At 35.8% G+C, this 22,639-nt stretch overlaps 2 protein-coding genes and 1 non-coding gene across 4 annotated transcripts; 1 reads left to right on the forward strand and 2 right to left on the reverse strand.

Moving 5' to 3' along the window:
• Positions 1-8,281: 8,281 nt before the first annotated feature.
• LOC143530774 (uncharacterized) lies at positions 8,282-10,684 on the forward strand. Its single transcript, XM_077026220.1, has 3 exons — positions 8,282-10,030; positions 10,111-10,201; positions 10,293-10,684. The coding sequence occupies exons 1-3, from the start codon at positions 8,339-8,341 to the stop codon at positions 10,484-10,486; spliced, it is 1,977 nt and encodes a 658-aa protein (XP_076882335.1). The 5' UTR covers positions 8,282-8,338; the 3' UTR covers positions 10,487-10,684.
• A 1,013-nt stretch (positions 10,685-11,697) lies between these two features.
• On the reverse strand, positions 11,698-11,769 carry TRNAQ-UUG (transfer RNA glutamine (anticodon UUG)). Its single transcript has one exon. It is a non-coding gene; the product is annotated as a tRNA-Gln (tRNA).
• Positions 11,770-13,712: 1,943 nt separating this feature from the next.
• LOC143530775 (mediator of RNA polymerase II transcription subunit 16-like) lies at positions 13,713-21,862 on the reverse strand. 2 transcript variants are annotated; one of them, XM_077026222.1, is made up of 15 exons: positions 21,442-21,862; positions 19,943-20,011; positions 19,446-19,534; positions 18,724-18,836; positions 18,419-18,520; positions 18,252-18,336; positions 17,564-18,157; positions 16,259-16,880; positions 16,104-16,183; positions 15,945-16,027; positions 15,598-15,834; positions 15,344-15,515; positions 14,577-15,280; positions 14,128-14,502; positions 13,713-14,042 (listed from the first exon to the last, which is right to left on the reverse strand). In XM_077026222.1, the coding sequence occupies exons 1-15, from the start codon at positions 21,714-21,716 to the stop codon at positions 13,893-13,895; spliced, it is 3,750 nt and encodes a 1,249-aa protein (XP_076882337.1). In that variant the 5' UTR covers positions 21,717-21,862; the 3' UTR covers positions 13,713-13,892. The 2 variants fall into 2 exon arrangements, with proteins under 2 accessions (XP_076882337.1, XP_076882336.1); XM_077026221.1 differs by having other exon boundaries at positions 14,577-15,515.
• Positions 21,863-22,639: the final 777 nt, after the last annotated feature.

Raw genomic sequence — 22,639 nt, forward strand, 5'->3', positions numbered from 1 at the left:
TAGAATCAAATCTAGTCAGTTAATTTGGACCAATTTTGAGTTAAAAAATAAAGCATATTTCTATAACATTAAAGAACGAATGTCATTTTTTAGTTTATGATAGCAATTTTTAGAATAATTTAGTATTTAAAAATGCATTTAACTTGTTTATATTGATATTCACATACTTTGTTATAACTGTTAGTAAACTTACGATATTTGACATATGTATAATATCCAAAAATGAATTCCTTTTATGCTTACCATGTCTGAGTGCTTTTGGTGGTTTTATAGGGGGTGGGGAGCGACTAGAGCGCGACACATAAGATTTTTGAGGTTTCGTTTATAGATCCACACACATTAGAAAAGAAAGATAAAAGGTGTTAGCATAGGCATATGAAAACTTTCTCTAAGCGAAGAGACTTGCATGCATAGAAACAACCATAATAGACATGTGTTTTATGTCGTCGAGCATATGAAATCTCAAAATAATAGAGCCCGTTTTAAACCGTCATTAAAGCAAATAGCCAAATAAAGATGAGGATGGAGATCATGTTGGTAGATTGAGGTGTAAAACATATCTCAAAGCAACAGAGATAGCTAGAGATGGAAGTGGAGATGCTCTCGTGTATAAAATAAGAAAGAAAAAAAAATCACCTTAATATATAAATCGTTTGTACAATTGATATTAATAATTTAAAACATTGGAGACAAAGATGACCACAAATTGTACTTAGGGTGTGTTTGGGATTTTTATTTAAGTTCACAAGGACTTTATGTAAAAGGAATTATAAACTTATGATATTTTGAAAAGGAGTTTGTATAAAAGTGTTTGGATTAAGTGTTGAGAATATTATAATCTTTAAATTAATAAGTTAGAGAATCATAACTTTTCAAAACCCTCTTATTTTGTCTTGGCCATAAGTTAAAATACATAACTCCTTATGGTTTGTCAAACACCTTTTACACATTATAAACTTTTCAAAAAGATTATAAGTTATAAGATGGTGGAAATAAGGAATCCCGAACACCCCTTATTTCTAACTAAATAATAATAATAATTGTGGAAATGAATTACACGTACACGTGGCATATCATTTGAAAGTGTTTGTTTTGATTCTTCATGATAAATCAAGTTAGTAATAGTTTATTTGATTAGTTAAATAGAATTTGGAGTGTATTAAAATGATTATTTTATTAGTATCAATATATAGCGGGTTAATTATGTAACGAAAAGAAAAGAAAAGAAAAGAATAGAGTGAGTTTTGAGAAATTTGTAATAATATAAATAATAACTTCCCGCCTCACACACACACACTCACTCCCCCTGAAAACAAACAAACAATTTGTAGATCTAAAATGGCGGTTCCAATTGAGAAGAAAGCTGGAAACGATGAAGAAGAAGCAACTAAGATGAAACAGGTTTACAATTACGTAGCTGGAGAGTTGAAGCGAGAAACCAAACGGATCGCTACAATCTCCGTATCAATTGTTGCTGCACGCGGGAATGATGATCATAGATATAGGAGACTCGGTGAGGAAAGGAGTTAAATACTCGTTATATAGCATCGGTAACGGCTTGAAGAAAGTCGGGATGTATTGCGCGAATCGCGCGGAGGAAGAAGCAAACGGATGGTTTAACCGGAATTTCGATGATAAGAAGAAGGAGGCTGAGGATAAAGCTAAGCATGAGTTGCAATTTCTACGGGAAACTATTCAAGCTCTAACTGAGGAACTCAATAATTTGAGAAATGAAGATGAAGATATATGATTTGGTAATTTGTGTTTTAGTTTTCATTTTAATTGAGATGAGATATTGATGTTAGATGAGATATTCATATTTCCGATTGCGAAAATAGTTAGGTTACGTTGTTTACGCATTGCTATTACTGTAGAGATATTAAATCGCGTGTTATTGCTGTTATTTTTTACGGTTTTGACTGATTTAGTGTTGATTGATGTAGAGTTTGAGTTAGGATATCTGTTTTTGAAATTTGAGTTCGATTAGTTTGTGTAAATTAGGAATTAATATCAGATTGCTGTGGATTTTGAATTAGGACATCTGTTTTTGAAATTTGAGTTGATTATTTTGTGTAAATATTACATTATTGTCAGATTGCTGTAGATTTTGAATTCGAACACCTATTTTTGAAAGTTGATTTGCTTAAATAAGGAATTAACATAAAATTGCTGCAGATATTGAATTCGGACAGCTATTTTTGAAATTTGAGTTTATTATTAGACAAAAGTAGGAAATTAACATCAGACTGAGTGTAGATTTTGAACTCGGACTGTTTTTGAAATTTGCAGTGATATAAAAGGTCTAATGAACGCGTTACATCAGATCAAAGAGAAAGCACAGAAGGACGGACAGAAGAAAAAGGAGGAGACCATTTTGAGGTGAATCCTGTCATTTACTTAGTTTTATGAAGTTTATGTTATGGAGAAGTGTGTTGAATTCTCATCAAATTCAAATGTAGTTATCATGTTAAAGGATAAATGATAAGTATCAGAATATAAATCAAATTTAAATACATCTCTTGCATCTTTGTGGCTATATATCTAAGTGAATATGTGAGTATAAGATTGATTACAAATTTAAAATCCTCCAGGATTTGTTACTTTCATACTTTGTAGTTTTTATACATGTTCTTGATATCTGGTTCTGCATGACAGTATATCTATTTGCTGCATTGTATGTTTTGATTGTGTATTATGTTACTGGTTGTATTTGTTCATCTTGATCTCCAGCAATTATGATGACTGATTGTCTGCCTTATTTAGATTGAAAATGCCTGAATTCTTTGATGTATGCATTGTTTTATGATGATGATGTGTATTACCTGGATACAGTCTGGATCTAAGCACAAACAGAACATTTGATGTTTCTCTTATCTCTTGGCCAAATTAATCTTGTTGAACAATTTAATTTGATTTTATGTTAATGTTTTTCGCTTTCATCACAGTGAAAAATCACTGATATTGCCAAGTAGTGTCCAGTTGCAGTCAAATGACTTTTTTGTATAATGATTCACATTATACAAGCCATCATACACAAACACCTAGCTGTTTTTCATAGAATCAACTTTTTTCATTAATTCTGTTCTTCAAATAATCAAATCCAGATTACCTCGAATCAAATGAAGTTGTCTGTGTTTGAAGAACAGCGTCAATGAGAAAACCTAGTTCAAGTGAATAGGAAAGCTGATGTGGCGTTTGTGTATGATGACTTGTATACCATGAATCCATTATACACCTTGTGAGCATATCAGATGCAAACCCTCTCGAGTCTAGAAGTCATTGATCCAAAAACTTATTACTCAAGGTTTTTATTGTTGGCAAAGACATTTTGAATGATGGTTGTTGCAACAGAACTTATAATTTACATTGGTAACAATATGATTTTCTACCACTCAAATTTATTGAAACTGATCGGATTTCGGTTTTCCAGTCAGTGTTGCTACAAAAATCAGGTCTAAGTTTGATGAGTTGAAGTCCAAAGTAGAGAAAGAAAGGTATCAAAATGTCTATATTATGGGTTAATAATCTATCAAGTCTAGTCTAGTGTTCCTTCCATAACCAGTCCCAAAAAATATATACATCTTGCTATTTTTAAGTTGGTCCACAAATACAACATTTTCCCTTTATCTCTCCTGTTTCCGGGCCCGGCCCATTCTCCTTTTCTCTAAGTTGGCCCAAAAACTTGCCCAATACGGGTTTTGTATTCTCGTTTGGCCCGTTCTTGCTCACGCTCTCTTTCGTATCTTTCCAACTCCCGTTCTTTTTCACGGGCCCGTTCTCGCTCTTTTTTACTGTTTCCATCGGGTGAACTTGATTCAAGCTTCTCGTTTTCATATGTTGGTTTCTCTTCATCTTCTTTTTTTTAATCTTCGGCTGCATATGAAACGTTTAAGATACTCTGTAGTTGCTTTGTCAAAACTTAACTGCGAATTTGAAACCTGTAAAGTAATTACCAAATAAAACTTGAAGGATCTATAAAATACATGAAATATTATCACTTGACACGAGGCATCAATCAAATCAAAGAAAGAAAGTTAGCCATACCATCAGCTCCTGACCATCAATACTTAATTTACTCAAAAGCACGCAAAACTCCTTCCACAGATTCAAATTCACAAAAAAAACAAACCCCTTTAGAGCTCCAGTAGTGATACGTTTCCAGATTTTACCAGGCCCGCGCAGCTTCAAAATACATTTAAATGTGTAAGCACGTGGACACTAAAATCTATTTCCATTTATAAAAAAGAAAAGATGTGTGTGAAGGGTACTTTAAGGTGTAAGCACATGTATTTCTTGCTTCTTATTGCATCAATTCAAGGGTATTTTTGTCTTTCAATACTTGTTATAAAAGATTTGAATAAAGCAGTTTGATGTAATTGGATACAAAGAAAGGAGAGACAACAAACTTACTTGCAAAAAGGGAGAGCATGAAATGTTGATGCGATCTTGCCAATATAAACCGTGGTCATCGGCTTCTCAGTTGAGCTGTTGGGCCCCACACAACCAAGCACTGTAAGGTTGGAATGACTCCTACCGCTCCGGGTGGTCTTTGAGGATACGCGGGTCGAAGCATTTGCGGATATGCAGGAGGCGCATAACGGATGATCATTCCTGCATAAACAAAACTATGCAAACTTGTTAGATAAGGTCAAAGTCAAAGAAATGAGTCCTTTTACAAAAGTCTTCCATTCAACAAAAAAAAAAAAATCAGATTTGAGAACCCATAATAAATTGTCAAACTGGAAGGGATTTCCTTTTGTATTCAGGGGTCATTTTAGATCATAAGAAGTAGGATTTTTCCCCCTTAATAAAAGTTATTATTATAAGTTTATATGATATGATGATGAATGATAGGTAGATAGGCAAAATGAAAAGTCGCTCCAGCTAATAATCTGTAGTCTCAAAATTGAAAATTTGTATGTATAAAATGTTGTGTGTGTATTTGAGAAGTTACATACATATATAAATTCCAATCCAGTTAGCGATTTCTGGCAAATAAAGTTGTGAAAGTAATTGTCAGCCTTCAAACACCATGAGAACATCTTGTCATCACTACCCCCTACACCAGCTCACAATTGCTATTGACCAAAACTTATAATAATAATAATAATAATAATAATAATAATAATAATAATAATAATAATAATTGGCTAAATAAATCCACACACAAATGTATCAACAAATAATTGGCCTTTGAATCCACAGCAACAATTTAAATATACATTCCAAATATATATACACAATCAACAAAATTAGATAAAAGGCCCCACCTGGAGGATTCATTGACACCTGGCAGTGTTGTTTGCCGGAATGCTAACGGCGGCGGATGTGGTTTTGATGATGAACAGGTTTCATGACTTTAATCCAAACCTCTACTACACAACCAATGTAAAAGTAAAAGTAAAAGTGGGTGGTGGCTTTACTGTAAAAAACACCAAATGGTTGTCTTATCTTATGTATTTATTTTTAAAAGTATTAACTATTTATTTTATAACATTCCTATCGCGCAGATTATTTATGATAGTTAAGGGTAAGTTTGCGTTAATGTCGTGTTCAACGGATTCGTTCTAGGTTTTCGAGTTAGTCTCAAGTTGGACACGCGAGCGCGACCCTCTTTTTAACGCCCCAACTACCAGCACATCAAAGAAAAACTCTACATGTCCAACGTGTCATCTTAGGTTCAGCTCGCTAATGTACGCTTCCTTTTAATATATTTGCATAACAATAAGATAACTTGTTTATGTTCATATTTAGTGAACTTGTAACATTAATCATAAATCAAAATCTAAAAACTAGTATAACACGTTTTTCAGGCTCGATCTTCTCTTTCTTGTGGTTCCATTCAGAGTTATACCTCATACCTGCATCATAGCATTTCGTTTATTTGAGGATATTCCAGTCCGTATTCACCTTTTTTAGCTCAAAACCCAACCTGTATTCAACCTACCCGTTCCACCTAAACCTAAATGGTTGTCTTACCTTATTTACAAACAAAATATGCAAGTATATAAGCCTAGTTTACACCTAAACCTATATGGTTGTCTTATAAGAGTGTAAATCATGGTTCACTAAGGCTTGGCTTCAAACATTCTACCCCGTGGGTTCCCCCGAGATAGTAGGTTCTTTCAAAAGGAGGAGATATTATTTTTAGCAAAATTGTAGGATATATAATATAATGGAGGAGTTGTGAATGTTTTTAATGTGTGAGAGAAGCTAATAATAAATATTTGCAGTTATAACTCGTGTAAGATCCAATAGAAAACAATTTTCAATTTCTTATAAGAGTTAAAAACCAATATAAAAGGGTAACGCGTTTAAGTTGGATACCAACCGGTTCCTTTATAACCCGTGTAAAAATCCAAATTTACACAAGTTATAGGTAATTGCACTCACTATCTTTTAAAAGGCGAGGGCATTGATTTTTTAGGTCTATGTCACTTTTTAAACGTGACAAAATTGATCCCTAGTAGGATTAAAACGAATCAAACTAGGCTTTGTTCATGTACGTCCACTTAACTTTTACTGGACAAACGAACGGTCCATGAGCACATACCCAAACTTCTCGATCATATTGTTCATTAAGGAAACGTTTCTCCATGCTTGTTTGTGTTTGTTCATTAACTTCATAAACGAACATAGACGGACGAACACAAACAAACAAACATAAATGACCAGACATAAACGTATATTAGTTTGTAAATTAAAAATAAACATCTTATCACAAAAGTAAGTAAACAAAGCACTCCTCGACCACCACATTTGTACACGTACTTCATGCTCAGGACTACTCGTTTTTTTTCATTTATCGTGGATACTTTTAATTTGAGGTAAATTTTCTTTTGCTTTATTTCAGTTTTGTGTATTTTTTTTTTCTCGACGAAAGGTCCACCTAGATCATGTATGGATTGCACTTGTAAATGGTCAATGTTTGGTAGTTGCTAGTGTGGAACTTTGTTGTATGTATCGCAACTTTGTAAGATATTTAGCTTTCAACAACGTCAAATGTTGTAATCTTTTTTTGATTTATGGCATACCCTTCATTACATAAAACAAATAGTAGATCATTAGTTTTTGATATCAAAGTCTTACTAGGGCATGTGAAGAGGTTGTAAGAAAATAAAAAATGTCATGCTACATCACTGTCATGTAAATAAAAAATATCAACAAAAAAAGTTATACGGTAATGGTTTCACAATACCATATAATTAAAATATGTTTTTTTAATTACATAATAAATTAAATAATTAATAAAAGTGGGTGAAGTTGATTTGTTAAAAAGGGGTAACGGTCACAAAATCTATGCCAAATGTCACTTTCTTCTTGACGCCCATTACTTTTCCGAAAATTCTCCCCTCCCGTAGCAGTGTTTGGGCGTTGCTGAGTTTATGTGGGAAGGGGAAACACTCAATTACAGATGCTCTTATAAAAGTTGTATCATTTTGTTTAATGACTTTCATTGTTTCAAGTTATTGTTACGGTTCTATGACAATGTAAGTAAACTTTATCATGTCATGAATGTTTTGGACAAAAATCTACTAAGGATAATGTATCCAAATTCGTTTAGTGAGGATTAGTGCTATGGTGATAACAATAAATATATGAACAAAATAAAGATGAACACTGTGATTTGTTGCGAGAAAAAACCCCCTTGATATTGATCAGATCAAAGGAAAAAAACCAGGGTGATGACAAATCGTCTATCACCACTTTATTAATATCAAAATCGGGTTACAATAGGTGGAGTTTATGATCAATGAATACAAAATGGCTAAGTGTGTGTGTGGTAACTGCTATGTTTTGCTCTGTGTTTGATAATGAACGTGATAGTGTAACCCTAATTGATCATAAGCTCAATTAAATAGAAAATAAAAGCTAACAAGAAATCCTAAAAGTATGTCACTCTCCCACTGGCTTAGTCCTTCACTTTTGATCACGTGCTGAAGGAGACTTGTAGCGAAATCTTAGGTAGACCAGGCCCTGGAGCCGTTATATCCATCAAATATTAACCTACACATGAGATACAATCGTTATTAAATAATAAGTACTGAGGATCCTTGATCCTGACAGGACCTGACTAAGGATAACTGATCTAAAAACATATGTCAGGATAACGTATTCATAATGTCAAATTTCCGTACCCTAACAATGAAATGAACTTGTCCATTGTACTATTAGTCTAAATGTTATAAAGAATGGTTAGTTAATCAAAATGTTATTAGTAAATAATAATTAATATGTCGTCACGACGAGACTTGAACCCAATATTTCTCGTTTATTAACCACTACAACGGGTTTTAACCAACATTTCTCCCGCAACTGTAGTTTATTCTCTCCGGCGATGAAAACCCTGATTTCAAACCCTCAATTCACCACATTTATCTCTAATTACCCATCACTTCCTCGCAATAATAATAATAATAATCGCATATTCCTAAACATCCAACCCACAAAACCTCTTTCCACACACACAACGACGTCGTGTTCGTGTTCAGCTGACTACGGCGGTTGGTCCGATCTGATCTCCGGCGACAGTTCAAGTGACTCAAATCAGCTCAACAGGTTACTGGGTTCACTCGGAATCGATGAAAAAAAGTACGCATTTGTGTATCTATTTGGGTTTGTATGCGCTCTAGGGTTTACCAGGGTTAGGGTTTCATCGATTATTATTTTCCCCGCGTGTTTTCTTGTTTTCGCGGTCGGGTTTTCGTTCGGGGTTGTGAATAGGTGGGATTTGGATGTGGGTTTGAGTTTGTTTGGGAAGAAGAACAAGAAAAAGAGATTTGTTAAAGATGATGAGTTTCGGGTTTCGGTTGAGAAGTTGAAGAGCTTGGCGGGTTTGTTAAACGGGTTTGATGAGAAGTTTGCGAATTTGAAGCGGAGTATGCGAAAAGATGTTGATTTGAACAGGATTAGTAGAAATGATTTGGTTGGTTATATTGAAAGTGTTGAGTTGATTGAACAAGGCGTGTTGCAAGCTAAACGTGTGATTGAAGGGTATATGGATTGTGTGGTGGTTGATAATAATGATGTGTCGAAGCCTTTGAACAATAAACCGAGTGATCAGACGAAGAAGGTGGAGGGAAAAGGGTTCGATATCTCGCAGTTCATTGCAGGTTTCCAAGAAAGATCTTTCGGGCTGAGGGCTAATAAAGTGAAAGATACTGTTAAGAATGAGTTGAAAGATGCGGAGCCAAGTGATCGGAATCAAGCGAAAGTCGTGGATCTTGAAGATAAGACAATGAAACCTGTAGTAAGTGATGATAAGAGTGTGTATAATGATAGTGATGTTAGGGTTAAACAAGTGTATGGAGGGAAAACGATAGGTAGAATGGGTAGAATGACGTTAATGGAAGTGGAAGTCGATTCGAAACAAGTTTTTGAAAGAGACGAGTATGCCGTTAAAGATAACAAAGCACGGTTTTATAAGCAAAGAAGGACGAAAGGATATTACGAGCAAGAACGACAGGTTTTCAGTAAATATGATGGAAATAATATGCTTTATGATGACATGGATTCAAGCGAAAACAAAGGTTATGAAAATGAGAACATATTTGCTAACTCTCAATCTTCGGAGATATCAACTGACGTGCTTTTCAATGATTACTTAACCGAAGCAAACGGGCTTTTGAAGCAGGCCCGTGAGTGGTTAACAAACAGAGGGATTGAAGAGGATGCAGAACAAATGTTGTATAAATCGAGTGATTTGTTGTCTAAAGCTGTAGACATGAAGCCCATGAGTTTATTGGCAGTGGGCCAGTTAGGAAACACGTATCTTCTTCATGGAGAGTTGAAACTGAAATTGAGCCGAAAATTAAGAACTTTACTTGCAGAAAGTGATAATGAAGTTATGAACAGAGATGAGTTTGTTGATTATCTTGTTAATGTTTGTGAAGAGTGTGAAGAACTGTTGGTACAGGCTGGCAGGAAGTACAGGCTGGCATTATCGATTGATGGTGATGATATTAGAGCGTTGTATAATTGGGGTCTCGCTTTATCTTTTAGAGCGCAATTGATAGCTGATATCGGACCTGTAAGCACATTTAGTCATGTAATAGTCAACACACATACACATGTTATAAGTTTTAATATTAAGGTTTAATGTTGTCTCAGGAGGCAGCTTTTGATGCTGACAAGGTTTACTTGGCGGCTATTGACAAGTTCAATGCAATGATGTCTAGAAGCAATGCTCATACACCTGACGGTACGATGTTCTTTTGTCTTTTGGACGTGAACTATGTTATGCGAATCATGTTTAAGGAAACATGTTTTGACGTAAAAGTGTGTGTTTGCAGCTCTTTTCAGGTGGGGTTTTGCGTTACAACAACGATCGCGTTTAAGAACACGAAACTTTAGAGAGAAAGTGAAGCTGTTAAGTCAGGCTAAAAGATTGTATGAGGATGCACTTGTTATGGACTCAAGTAATATGCAGGTGAAACAGGCCCTAATGACTTGTGAATCTGAATTAAGGTACCAGACCCGGTTTTGACCCAAAAGTCAACTGCTTTTGCTGAATATGGCAAAAGGGTGCAATTTTCCTTAGCGTTTTTGAACGTTTGATAGCATTTGGAATAAATTGCATTCCTAGAATGATGAAATACATAGCGGATATACAGCAATGACGTGTAATCGATGCATGAATGTTGTAAGTTATTGTTGATTTGGATATTTTGTCTTTGGAAGAAGGCATGACTTTGTCCAACAATGTGAACTTTAAAGCTAAATTTGTTGTTGATAATAAATTGATTTTTTTTTCTTTGTTACTTACTATGCCCCATTTGTCCTTTGGCTTTGGCTTGCTTGAATGCAAGACATACATATATGGCTAATTATATATGCTGTATAACATTTTTAGTTTTATCATCATCAATATGATAAAACATTTTACAATTGTATGGCATATATCCATGAAAGACTCTTTAAGATTTGTATTTCATGAATGATATTTAATGATGTTTTCACCCCGCACCAATATGTTGCTAAAGAGTAGATTATTTCTTGCCCTCCAAAGTCATGACTCGGTGACGAGTATGCATTGAAAGCGAAATCGAAAACATCCTTAACCGAATCTTCATAGATCCACAGCCAAATGCCTCGAGCTACCCGCACCTGATAAAACGTGGTTTGCTGATTCATATCCACAACTGCAAAAGTGACGAACAAAAAACAATGCCTCTTTTTCCAAGCGAATCCGAAACAGAAAGCCTATTGAGAAGATATAGAAATGTAAGCGTTAATAGGAACCCATTCACCTGAAGTGTTTTGAGCCTTTGACTGAGGCAAATGTCTTTAGCATGTGTTGTTAACTCCACCTTAGAAACAAGTTTTAAACACTCGCCTTTGCCATCTCGGTATCTATATGCAATTTCCTTTTCCATTCACATAACCAAGGAACCGAGACGCCAACAAGAATCATTCACCATACATTTTTCGTTTTTAGTAACCGAAACGACATTATCCATCCAAAAGAGATCCTCCGAGCCGGTACCTACTTTCAAGGAATATACTTCATCCAAATGCTTAGGTCCTTATCAATTAAACACATATTTTCCACGTGCAGGTTAGAGAAGCTTTAAGTGGGAGTGATGGGCTGTATTAATTAAGACAACTAATATGTAAGTTATCAATAAATAATAAGAAGTATAAATGATGTTCATAATAATAAGAAAAGGAAAAGGAAAAACTAGTTATAAAAATTGTAGGTCCTACCGGGAGTCGAACCCAGGTCGCAGGATTCAAAGTCCTGAGTGCTAACCACTACACCATAGAACCACTTTGAATCTTGTACTGCTTTGAAGATTTATATTGTAATACTTAAAAGGTACAAAAGTACATGGTACAACATGCAATAACAAGTCAAAATTTGGAAATAGTTATATTAAAAATTATACGAGTAGGATAATTCAAAAGGTTCTACCATTTGTTGGTAGGTTGTAATAATTTTAAATGTTCAGTAAAAAAATTATTCTAATTGTAGCTCATACTTCATAGCATGGATTACCCATTAGCATTTAGAAATATGCATGACTAGCGTAAAACCAACATATTCTAGTCGTGTCCACAAACCAAAGATCAGAAACACAAGAATTATAATTATACAACATTATGACTTAATTTTAATTATAGTTAAATCAATTAAAAACAATAATGGAAACAAAAATAAAGTTAAATAAAGAGAAATGTTGTGTAAGACGATCTCCAAACAAAACCTAAAAACACCCACAAACTCATTCAATTTCCTGTTACATTAATTTCCATTTAATTTTCTAAAAAGTGAAAAAACTTACATTATTTCCAACTCTACAAACGTCCTTATGTATCCTTACATATTCACATCACAACCATTTATTAAATTTATTTTTCAAAATCAAATTAGTAAAATCACTTATATAAATTAGATGATTGTGTAAGAGAAATAAAAATGGTGTGAAAAGATGTATAAGTTAACGTTCTTAATATCAAAACATTACATGTGTATTATTCTACTTAACAACTGTCTTATTATAGTTAAAAGTTAATGTATTGTGTAGGTAGTCACCAGAAGCAGTCTTGAGCACGTTTTATAAATGGCGAACTAAATAAAAATCGAGTCCACATTGAAGTGAAAGGTGCACACCCCGCCTCAAACCCACCCTTGTGTTATCATAATCCCAATCAGATTTGAAAGGAGACAAGCTAGGAGCCGGTAATTCAACAGAGACGATCAGCATAATGCTTAAGCAGAGTTTGAATTAAAAAAAATTAGACTTTTATCAAATTTGATTTAATTAGTTTATTTAATTAAGTTGAGTTACATTAGGATTAGCATTAGTTTAATTTAGTTTTAGTTTAGTTTGAATTAAAAAATTAGACTTTTATCAAATTTGATTTAATTAGTTTATTTAATTAAGTTGAGTTACATTTGGATTAGCATTAGTTTAGTTTAAGCAGAGGATCTCTTTACTAGGGCACTGAATAGTCCTTGCACGCAACAAAAAACTTTTATCCTCAATCTTCTATCACATTATTTCACAAATATTAATATTATTCGTGTTGTGTTTAGTTTATTTATTTAATCCTTTGACGTTCTCATTAATGTTATTCATTTATGAGCTATATGAAAAAAAAATTAGAAAAAAATATGTCATCTTAATATGTTTTTGAGGTATTAATACACCTAGAGGACACTAGTGATGTAATCTGATCTTTTCATGTTTTACATAGGCACGCTTTTATATTATATTTATATTTGGTCGTCCAATGATTTTATGTTATCATCGTTTATCGTTTGCTAACATGACTCGTATTTTACCTCCCTAACGAGAACTATATCCACCAACAAGACGAAACACCTAATGCTTTTCTAAACCAAGGTTCCAGAGTATAAAATGGCTACATCACCAATTTCCTAAGCCGGGCATCTTGCATTTTTAACACTCGCCAAGATTAAGAACAATATTCGACCTAATAATAGTACACATGTATACGTATCACCAAAAACCAGGTCGAAAACCCATAAGATGGGTTAATCCTGAATATGTGGATCTCGCAAATTAAGTGTAAATTTAGTGACAGAGAAACCATAATGTCCAGTTACATTTCACATGTCAGTTCACCTATAATCTCCCATTTTATGTTCATCGACAAGAAAGCAAATGACGCATTCATTCGACAGAAGTAAAAAAGGCAAATTACTTCCAAGTAAACATCACCCTGCAAATCACATACAGTTTAGTAAATACATAACCATATATTATTATGTTCCTCTCGACAACATTTCTACAACAAAACTTATAGAGAAAACAAGATTTAAATAACACTCCTAAGATTTTGTGGGGCACAGTTGTCAAATTGTGTAGCGATTTTACAAATTTTGCAAAAAAGAAGCTAATCTAGAACTTAACTGAAGTGGTCTTCTATACAACACGAACCCATGTCCCTCCACACATTGGACAGCCATGAACCCATCGGCTGATCCACCACGTCTCCCGCTCGTTTTGAGTAGACGTGCTACTGCTTCCGCCCTGTGAGCCAAAAGCTGAAGTTTGGCGCAAACATCTTATACACTGCATATAAACTTAACTCGTTTAGAAATGGCTTCATACACCAGATCCAAAAGATATAGTCATAAGACAGAAAAAAAAACAATACCTTGTACCAAACTCCTTCGAGGCCCGTTTTCCATACAGCTGTCGTCACATCTCGCCGAGACCCCATTATCCCTAAAAACGCACCCAACCCAACTGAAGTGTTCAACCCAAATGCTGCATCTCTCTCCGACATCCTGCGTTTCCTGGGCCATAACCGTTGGGCCTCGTGGTGCACATCATTAGTATCGACCGAGCTAAAGCTGGCCCAATCTGTAGAAGTGGTCAGCCTTGAAGAATCATCAGCACCCATATCATCCGGGTCTGACCAGGGCCCACCAAATGTGTTCCGTCTATGCCATTCTTCAGCGGGAGGATGAAGTTCCAACTCTCTTAATAACAAACCGGCTGCATCTGCTCCCCGAGGTCGAGGCATGTTCTGCATAAGAAGTTCATTAAATAATAATAATAAATATAATAATCAAGCTTAACTTAATATCAAGAATTTAATACCTGCATATGTGGACCGAGGGATGCTTCAACAACCTCAGGCAAAACAGTATAATTCCCATCTATGTAATGAAGACGGACTTGAATGTTGCTGTTGCCTACTTGAGAACCGGGTAATGGGTGGGCAAGAGCCGATGTCCGTTTACAAAGATCCATTAGTATCAAAAACAACACCTTAACCTCGTCAAACGTGTATCCTTGACCAGCATTTCCAGACCCATATCTTGACTTATTAGCTGGGCCTTCTTCCGAGCCTTTGGGTCCAGAGCCAACCTGACCACCCCGAGACACGGCTAACTCGTCTGACCTACCCATCGCTGATGTCACTTTTGTAGAGCCGGAGCTGATTTCTTCAACCTTGTTAGGCCCACCAGACTGAGGTTTATGCACGGATGAGTCCGCGTTGTTTCTTTGAGGAGCACCAAGAAATCGAGGTAGGTGTATTCGCCGGAAGAAATAGCAGAATAATAAAAGTTGGCAGAGTCTATGAAGAAAATGACAGTCTCCAATTAGCCTGACAGCCGGCGTTCCAGGGAATGTTCCCGTGTTTATACTTATAGGCATGAATGAAGATGATGGCCCACTTATGGGATTGGGTGTTGTGTTAGGTACACCATCAGAAGTGCTACTGATCTTAGCAATAGCTCCTTGTACCCAAGCATGAATTGGTGTGCTTGCAGTAGAACTTGCACTGCCATTTTGACCACCTGAATAACAAAGCCATACATTCAAACTAAAACTATACATGTCACATATTTTGTAAAACCTACCCAGTGCAGCTCCAGGAGTACCAGTGCTTTGTGTAGGACTGACGACCATGTTACGATTGCCACCTGTACCAGCAGTTACAGCATGGCTTGCCAGTGTACGGCAAAAGCTAGCATATCGACGTAACCGTGTAATAAAATGTGAAGCTAAATCGAGCACAGCATCAACATATGCCTGCACAGTGCACATTGATTTGTGTTAATTTGAAAGAAAATAACAAAACCATGGAGTTGGGTGCAAACTGCAAAATACAAACCTGTATGTTTAATACAAGTGCAGGGTCAATAGCCATTGACTCAGGGTCAAGGCTGTTTAATGTCTCACCAGATGCGAGCCATGGCTCAACTACTAAAGCTGAAGGATTAACCAGAGCTGACTCTATTCCCTTTCCTAGCATATCCAGTAATAATCTTGCTTGCATATCCAGCACCATTGCTCTCACCTCCTGAGCATTTGTACCTTCTAAAAGTCTGCATTTTATCCTGTCCAGTCTCTGCATAAATTAACGATTCGACATTAATAACACATGTAATGCAACATAATTATATGCATACAAACAGAATACAAGAGTGAGACAGTTGGAAGGAGGTTGAAGAAACATACAGGGCCATATTGTTGTCTGTGCTGAGTAGAAGGAAGAGAATGAAAATCAGCATCCAGAACCGCAATCACATTGTTTAGTGAAACTGAATAAATCCACAGAAACAAAACTATCAACACTTAGTCAAAATCAACTTCAAAGTCAACCATTCAGAATCTTACCGATGCCATCTTCAGCAGCACTCTGTGTACAGCCAACAGCATCCCACCAATCAACTCCAACCATAAGACTCCACCAAAACCTAGTAGAACACAACACCATTTCAAGAAAAATACAATGATTACCAAAACATTAAGACTTAAGTAGTGTAAAAGACCTTTCGGCTATTGCACGTTCCCATGTTGATGAGTTTGCTTTAACTTGACTGCTTGGAACAGCAGGGGGAAGAACACGAATGATCTTCAACATCGTACAATCCTTAACTGTATCATGCCAAACAGTAGCAGAACAGCAGCTTGTAGAAGAAAACGCAGGTGACGCAATTGCAGAAACAACATTGATCTGATAATTATCAACAGGCGTAAAACTAGAACCAGAAAAAATGTGAATCCCGCCTCGTAGAAAAGCAACAGCCACCTCACCACCATGAGCAGAATAGACTATACGAGCAAGAGTTCTAACATCACTTGGCAAATCAAATGGGTCAATAACCACCCGTTTTGACTCTTCAATGCCAGAATCAGATGTGTTGACACCACCCTCGGAAGTAGATCCAGTGGGACCCGTTTGATTACTTTTTAAATAGTCAGCAGCTGGAATGCTTTTGTTGACTTTTGTGACCCACACCGTCTGCATCGGGGGTTGACCACCAAAACTTGATGTGGGATTCCCGAATATTGGGTGTAGGACAACAGGCTCGAGAGAAGATTCCCATCGTTGAACTCTCCATCCGGTAATAGATGGACCCTCATCTGGATCATAGGGAGACATGTATTGCCCTATATACACAATGCCAACATCTAATAAGTTCACTTTCCATTATAAGAAATACATACCTAGAAAACAATAAATTCAATTAAAATTGAGTAGGCGTGTAAAGAAACTAAATGTTCAGTGAACCATTCGTGAATTGTTCAGCGAGAAGTTCTTTTAGGCTTGAAACGGACGAACATGGAAAAGTTTTTTTATTCATTTACTTATACGAACAAATAAGAACACAACCTCATTTGTTCATTCATGTTCGTGAACGTTCGTTTACATTTGTTTAAATATTCACATAACTTTTTAGGCGCATAATTACTTCAGCTAGTATATAAACTTAAGATATCACCCATTACAGTTAGGTCAAGTTTTATTATTTTTTAGCCCAATAGATTGATTCCAGTTTCCCTTTAATTGCCAAAGTTTAGTTATGTTCGTTCATGTATGTTCAATCATGTTCGTTTTACGTTCGTGAAGCGTTCATTTGTACTATACGCGTATGAACATGCTCATTTTCTTAACGAACAAAAGCAAACCAAAAAACCCCGTTCGTTTAGTTGTTTGTATTCGACTGTTTGTTCAGCCAAAGTTGAATGAAGGAACACAACATGCTTTCTTCATGTCTGTTCGGTTCTTTGACAAGCATATACATACCTAAAAACTAAAACGAGATATTTCATTAAAAGATTGAAGTCAGTACCTTCAACAATCACAATAGCAATCACGGACCCGCCACAAGTCGGGTCAAATGCAACTGCAGTAACACCAGAACCCCATGTAGTCGTTGCTGCTGACTGAGCCGAAGCTTCAGGACTCACATAAGCAGAGAAATTAGAGACAGGTGAACAATGAAGTGCAACCATGTCACTATAATCTTGCTCTGTATGCTTCTTCCCTTGTTTAGCTTCTAAATAAAGGTATTCTTGCCAGCTAAACAAATATGACGCCAGCGATGCAAAACCGTCCCATGATGGTGGATTAACAAACGGAGGGATTCCACTACTAGTGCTGGTTTTTGGAGTAGCTTGAAATCCATTTCCAGGGCCTGGTGTGACCTCCCAGACAACAACGGTTGATGGGTTCACAATTGGAACTCCTGCAACATGTAATGCACCTGAATCTGTCACGATTGCATCAGCAGCCATAATCCCGCTGGGGCCTGCTCCTAAAAGGCCTTTGCTTGTGCAAAACCATTTAGATGTACCACTCTGGTTTGATGGCCACTGAGACCAGTGAAGCTGGATAGATCCAGATGAGAAGACAGAACATACACATAGGAAGTTCGGCCATCCAGCTGGATTTTTTTTAAAAAAAGAAAAGATTAAACAAGAAAGTAATGAATGATGTTACGTTTTGAATAGTTTATTGTTCAAAGTAATAAGAATCACCTGGAGCTTGAGGCTGTTGTGAGAGAAACTTTTCCTCAAAGGTTGACTTTGTAGAACTATTAGATCTTGAGGAAAGCCACCTATACTGTTTTACAAGAAAACAAAGAAATGTCAAATCAATCTATCATACTTTGAATATAAATAACAAGGTAATATGAACTTCATACAGGTGACACCCCAGATAGCCACTTGGTAATAACTGCAATATCCTGTCGCCACTCGTGCTCCCGTTGCCAACAACTAGCATCTTTAACCAAGCTACCTGATCCCTTTAGCATCACCACAAAAGATAACACAAGTCAGTTTCGATGTATCGTATCTGATAAGTAAAAAAATTAGGCAAGATAAGTGACAGATCATATGCTCCATAAGAAAGAACTGTATATACTGTTTCCACAAATATTCACAATGACATAGGACCATATGCTTAAAAACTGGAAAACAATAATCCACATGGGCAGACAAAGCTTACCTGGGAAGTCTGAGTCCAGATAGTTATCCGCCCGTGAAAATTAGCAATTAGTAAGGCACGAGGACAAGACGAAGGGGACCATTCAATAAACTGAACTGAATCACGTGGAGAATCTGGCATAATTATTCAATACAAAAAGTCAGGACTTAAATATCGACCATAAGAAACAGAAAAAAGAACTATATGAATTGTAACCCAAGCTGGTGGATTTGCATTAGAGTAACTATTATATGCAACTGGTATGAGACCCATCTACTACACGAGTAATTCATGAAAATCTATAACCTTTGATAATAAAGCGCAATACAATAAAAAATAAATTTATCATATCATATATTGTTAATAGAATAATGATTTACAGTTAAATTACAAGAATTAAAAAAGAAACTCGTAAATGTATATATCTTAAATAATGTTTTTTTATAAGATAAGAGATAATGAATTCAAATATTGGCAAATAAATAGAAAGTAAATATTAAATTAACAATTTTTTATCATCTGCCTTTTTGTTTTCATGCTTTGTGTTAAATAATATTATAAATTTATTTATTATAAGTTTAAGAAGGGTGAGGTTTAGCATGAGAGTGACAAGTGGTAAAACTTGTAGCTTTTTATTAGAGAGTGCAGATTAGATGGACAGAAAACTACTGTATCATTCAAATAACCAAGCCAAAACTAATGAACATAAGTGGTATCATGTAAAACAGTTTAATACACATTACCTGCAATGACATTAAATACAGTTGACTCGGTAGGTCGTTCAGGGATCACAATATGGATTGGAATCCAAAATGGTGGATTTGCATTAGAACTGCAAGAAAGAAAAATCTAAGAACATAAGGCATATCCAAAAAGAAATTACTGACACTGAAGCTTAGAATGAAAATTGATGCATATATTTTAATTGCGTTTATTTATTAACAAGTGCCGGCCAAAATGCAACACCAAATGATTGAACTTGGTAACTACAAAAGTCTACAATGGTACATAAAGACCTCTATAATAAAATCCCCAACACTAAAAACCTTATATTAAGTTGGAAATGATACCAAGAGAATACCAAGTCCATAAGATAATACTAATGAAATATATGTGACATCAAGTTCTTTTGAATATGTGAAAGTTAAGCTTAGTAGTTAGTGACTTAGTTCTATAACCAACTCTTCCTAGATAAATAAAACATGTGAGCTACTGTCAATGATTAGAAAACACCACATACCTGGGTATACGTGCACAGGTCTCTGATGCACATGCTATAGCATTTAGCTTTCCACACCAAGCAACAGCACTGTTAAATCAAAAGGGTCATTTTTTTCATAAAAGAACAGTAAAGTACTACAAATGACATGTATTCAAGTTGCATATAATAATTCAATTCAAAGTTTGACAAGGATAAGATATATATCACTCACTGCTAATATCAAAATACACCTACCAACCCAAATCAGTTAAAACACATAAGACATTGCTCAATTTGCTAAAAACACACTTAAAAGAATATAGATAAAATCCACCAAATTCTCAAACAAGTTGTAGTTCCTAACTCCCACTCAAAAAATAGGAACATTGTTTGCTTACTATCAACACGCTAACTCTTAGACTTAACAAAAATCAATAGATATGAATCTTCGACTCTTGGTCCAGCTTTTGAGCACCAAAACCGAGCCATTTTAACTGCTTTCATATAGCAAGATATATATCACATAACCAATTCTAGGTGTGAGCTACAAAAATCCTGTCAAGCTAAACGGATTCGTTTACATATCACTGCTGAGTTTACCCAATAATCCCAATTCTACATATCCTATCAAGATAAACAAACACCAAATGCTGCAATTGCAAAAGTACAAGCATAATTAAAAGCATTCATCTTTCCTAATTCATAGTTTATCCAACCACATACAAACCGAATCAAACCAACAACCAAAACCTTATGCAGTTAATGCAGAAAACTACCGGATATCGGTTATCACGGTGGGATATCAGTAAATTTAATATCATGCAGAATTTATATATACAGCAACTTAACACTAAGAATTCAGTATACTCTCCTACCATTAACAAATTAACCTTTTGCAAGTTACAAAACACATAACAATTGTAGCAAGTAGGAACTGATTAAGACTTAAAACACTAAAAAGGGACAACTAAGACTTAAAAAACTGATATCGGAATAATCAGTGACAAATCAGTCAAATACCAGTTGAGTATCAGTCAATATCACCATTTATATTGGTACCGATATTCTGCTATAGCATCAATATTGACTGCATACCCAAAACCTATGAAAATTAAACATAATTAACCACCAATTAAAGCTGAATGTACCTAAAATTACGACAAAGTTCAGGAACACTCATCTTATATAGCAATTTAACACTAAGAATTCAGTATACTCTCCTACCATTAACAAGTTAACCTTTTGCAAGTTACAAAACACTAACAATTGTAGCAAGTAGAAACTGATTAAGTCTTAAAACACTAACATTAAACACTAAAAATTAACAATTGAAACTAAAAAACTGAAATAGAAGATTTCGATCGGTTATATTATCAGTACCGATATTCTGACAAATATTAATTCTGCTAAAGGTCCGAAAATCGCTTTAGCACAGATATTGACTGCATAGCCAAAACCTAAGCAGATTAAACCTAATTATCCACCAATTAACCACAATTAAACCTAATTAACCACAAAATAAAAGATGAAATGATTACCTAAAATTACGGCATAATTCAGGAACGCTCATCTTAAACTGCAAATTAGACCTGGGCTGCTTAAGCCTAATACAAAAGACAGTGGCCGGACTAACAACATCTTCATCCATGGGATCACCACCACCACCGCCTTTATCCATCATATCACTGTCCTCTTCTTCTTCTTCTTCAGCGGCAGCGGAATCAGCAACAACGATAGCGGCTGAATCAGCAGCATCAACAACTGCTGCAGGTGAATCGTTGTCTTTGGTAACAGGTGCGGATGAAGCACTCATTGAAGAAAGAGGCAATTGAATGACAAAAGCCCTAATTTATATATAATAATAATAACAGATTGTAGAGATAGAGAGAGAAAAGTAAGTGTGTGAGAAAGTCGCGATTGAAGGCGACAGCAATGACTGAAAATAGAGAGAAGAAAATTGATTTGTTTTTGTCGACAATAGAAGATAGTGGGGGTCTTTAGGGTTTGTTTGTTTGTTTGTGTAACGAATCAAAACGAGACATACAAGAATCAATGCTTTCTTTCTTTCTAGCAATTTCTTGTTATTTTTCTTTTTTTCATGGTGCAGGAGATAAATTGTTTTTGAAGTTGGTGATGTTACAATTTTTAACCTCATTTTTTAGTTTATGATAGATTTGTGAGGAAATGTGGAATGTGAAACACAAAGAGAAAGAGGTGTGTTCGTCGAAGTTGGTGGGAAATAGTTCTGACTCTGAAGAGGTAGGTCCCAGCAGAGCCCAGTTGGACCCGCAAGACTCACCTTGAACAGGGACGTCTGCGCAACGACCAACTGCTCCCGCAGGACCCACCATGCTCAGAGAAAACCTTACGCGCAGTACGCCAGCTGTACCCGCAGGGAAAGCCTCCCAATGGTGAAGTACCCCGCCTGTTCCAGCAGTTGCGGATACAAGCCATCAGGGAAGGCTACCCGCACTAACAGCAAGGCTACACGCACAAGGCACTAGCTACTTCAGTAGTCACATGAAGGAATGAGCAAGGCGGGAATACTCCCGCCTAAATGAGCCAGTCCGTATGCTTCTGGAAGATCTTTTGTACTATACCTACTAAGGTATGGGCAGAACAGACGATCTGACCAGAACAGCCCATGAACCAATCACAGGGTGACAGCTCACCGACAACAGTACGAGGAGGAGCACCCTCTAGTACTGTTTGTCATTATTAGCCGCTGCCTACTCA

Source organism: Bidens hawaiensis, unplaced genomic scaffold (assembly GCF_021521415.1).
Source record: "Bidens hawaiensis isolate Kalapana, Puna unplaced genomic scaffold, B.hawaiensis_p1.1 tig00009022_1, whole genome shotgun sequence".
Taxonomy (NCBI): domain Eukaryota; kingdom Viridiplantae; phylum Streptophyta; class Magnoliopsida; order Asterales; family Asteraceae; genus Bidens; species Bidens hawaiensis.

Excerpts from the sequence above, each read along its gene's own strand:
- LOC143530774 (XM_077026220.1), top strand. The coding sequence starts at position 8,339 with ATGAAAACCCTGATTTCAAACCCTCAATTCACCACATTTATCTCTAAT. Across the intron at positions 10,031-10,110 it reads TGATAGCTGATATCGGACCT|GAGGCAGCTTTTGATGCTGA; the intron begins GTAAGCACATTT and ends ATGTTGTCTCAG. Across the intron at positions 10,202-10,292 it reads CAATGCTCATACACCTGACG|CTCTTTTCAGGTGGGGTTTT; the intron begins GTACGATGTTCT and ends GTGTGTTTGCAG.
- LOC143530775 (XM_077026221.1), bottom strand. The coding sequence starts at position 21,716 with ATGAGTGCTTCATCCGCACCTGTTACCAAAGACAACGATTCACCTGCA. Across the intron at positions 19,535-19,942 it reads ACCTGTGCACGTATACCCAG|TTCTAATGCAAATCCACCAT; the intron begins GTATGTGGTGTT and ends TCTTTCTTGCAG. Across the intron at positions 15,835-15,944 it reads ACAGACAACAATATGGCCCT|AGACTGGACAGGATAAAATG; the intron begins GTATGTTTCTTC and ends TAATTTATGCAG.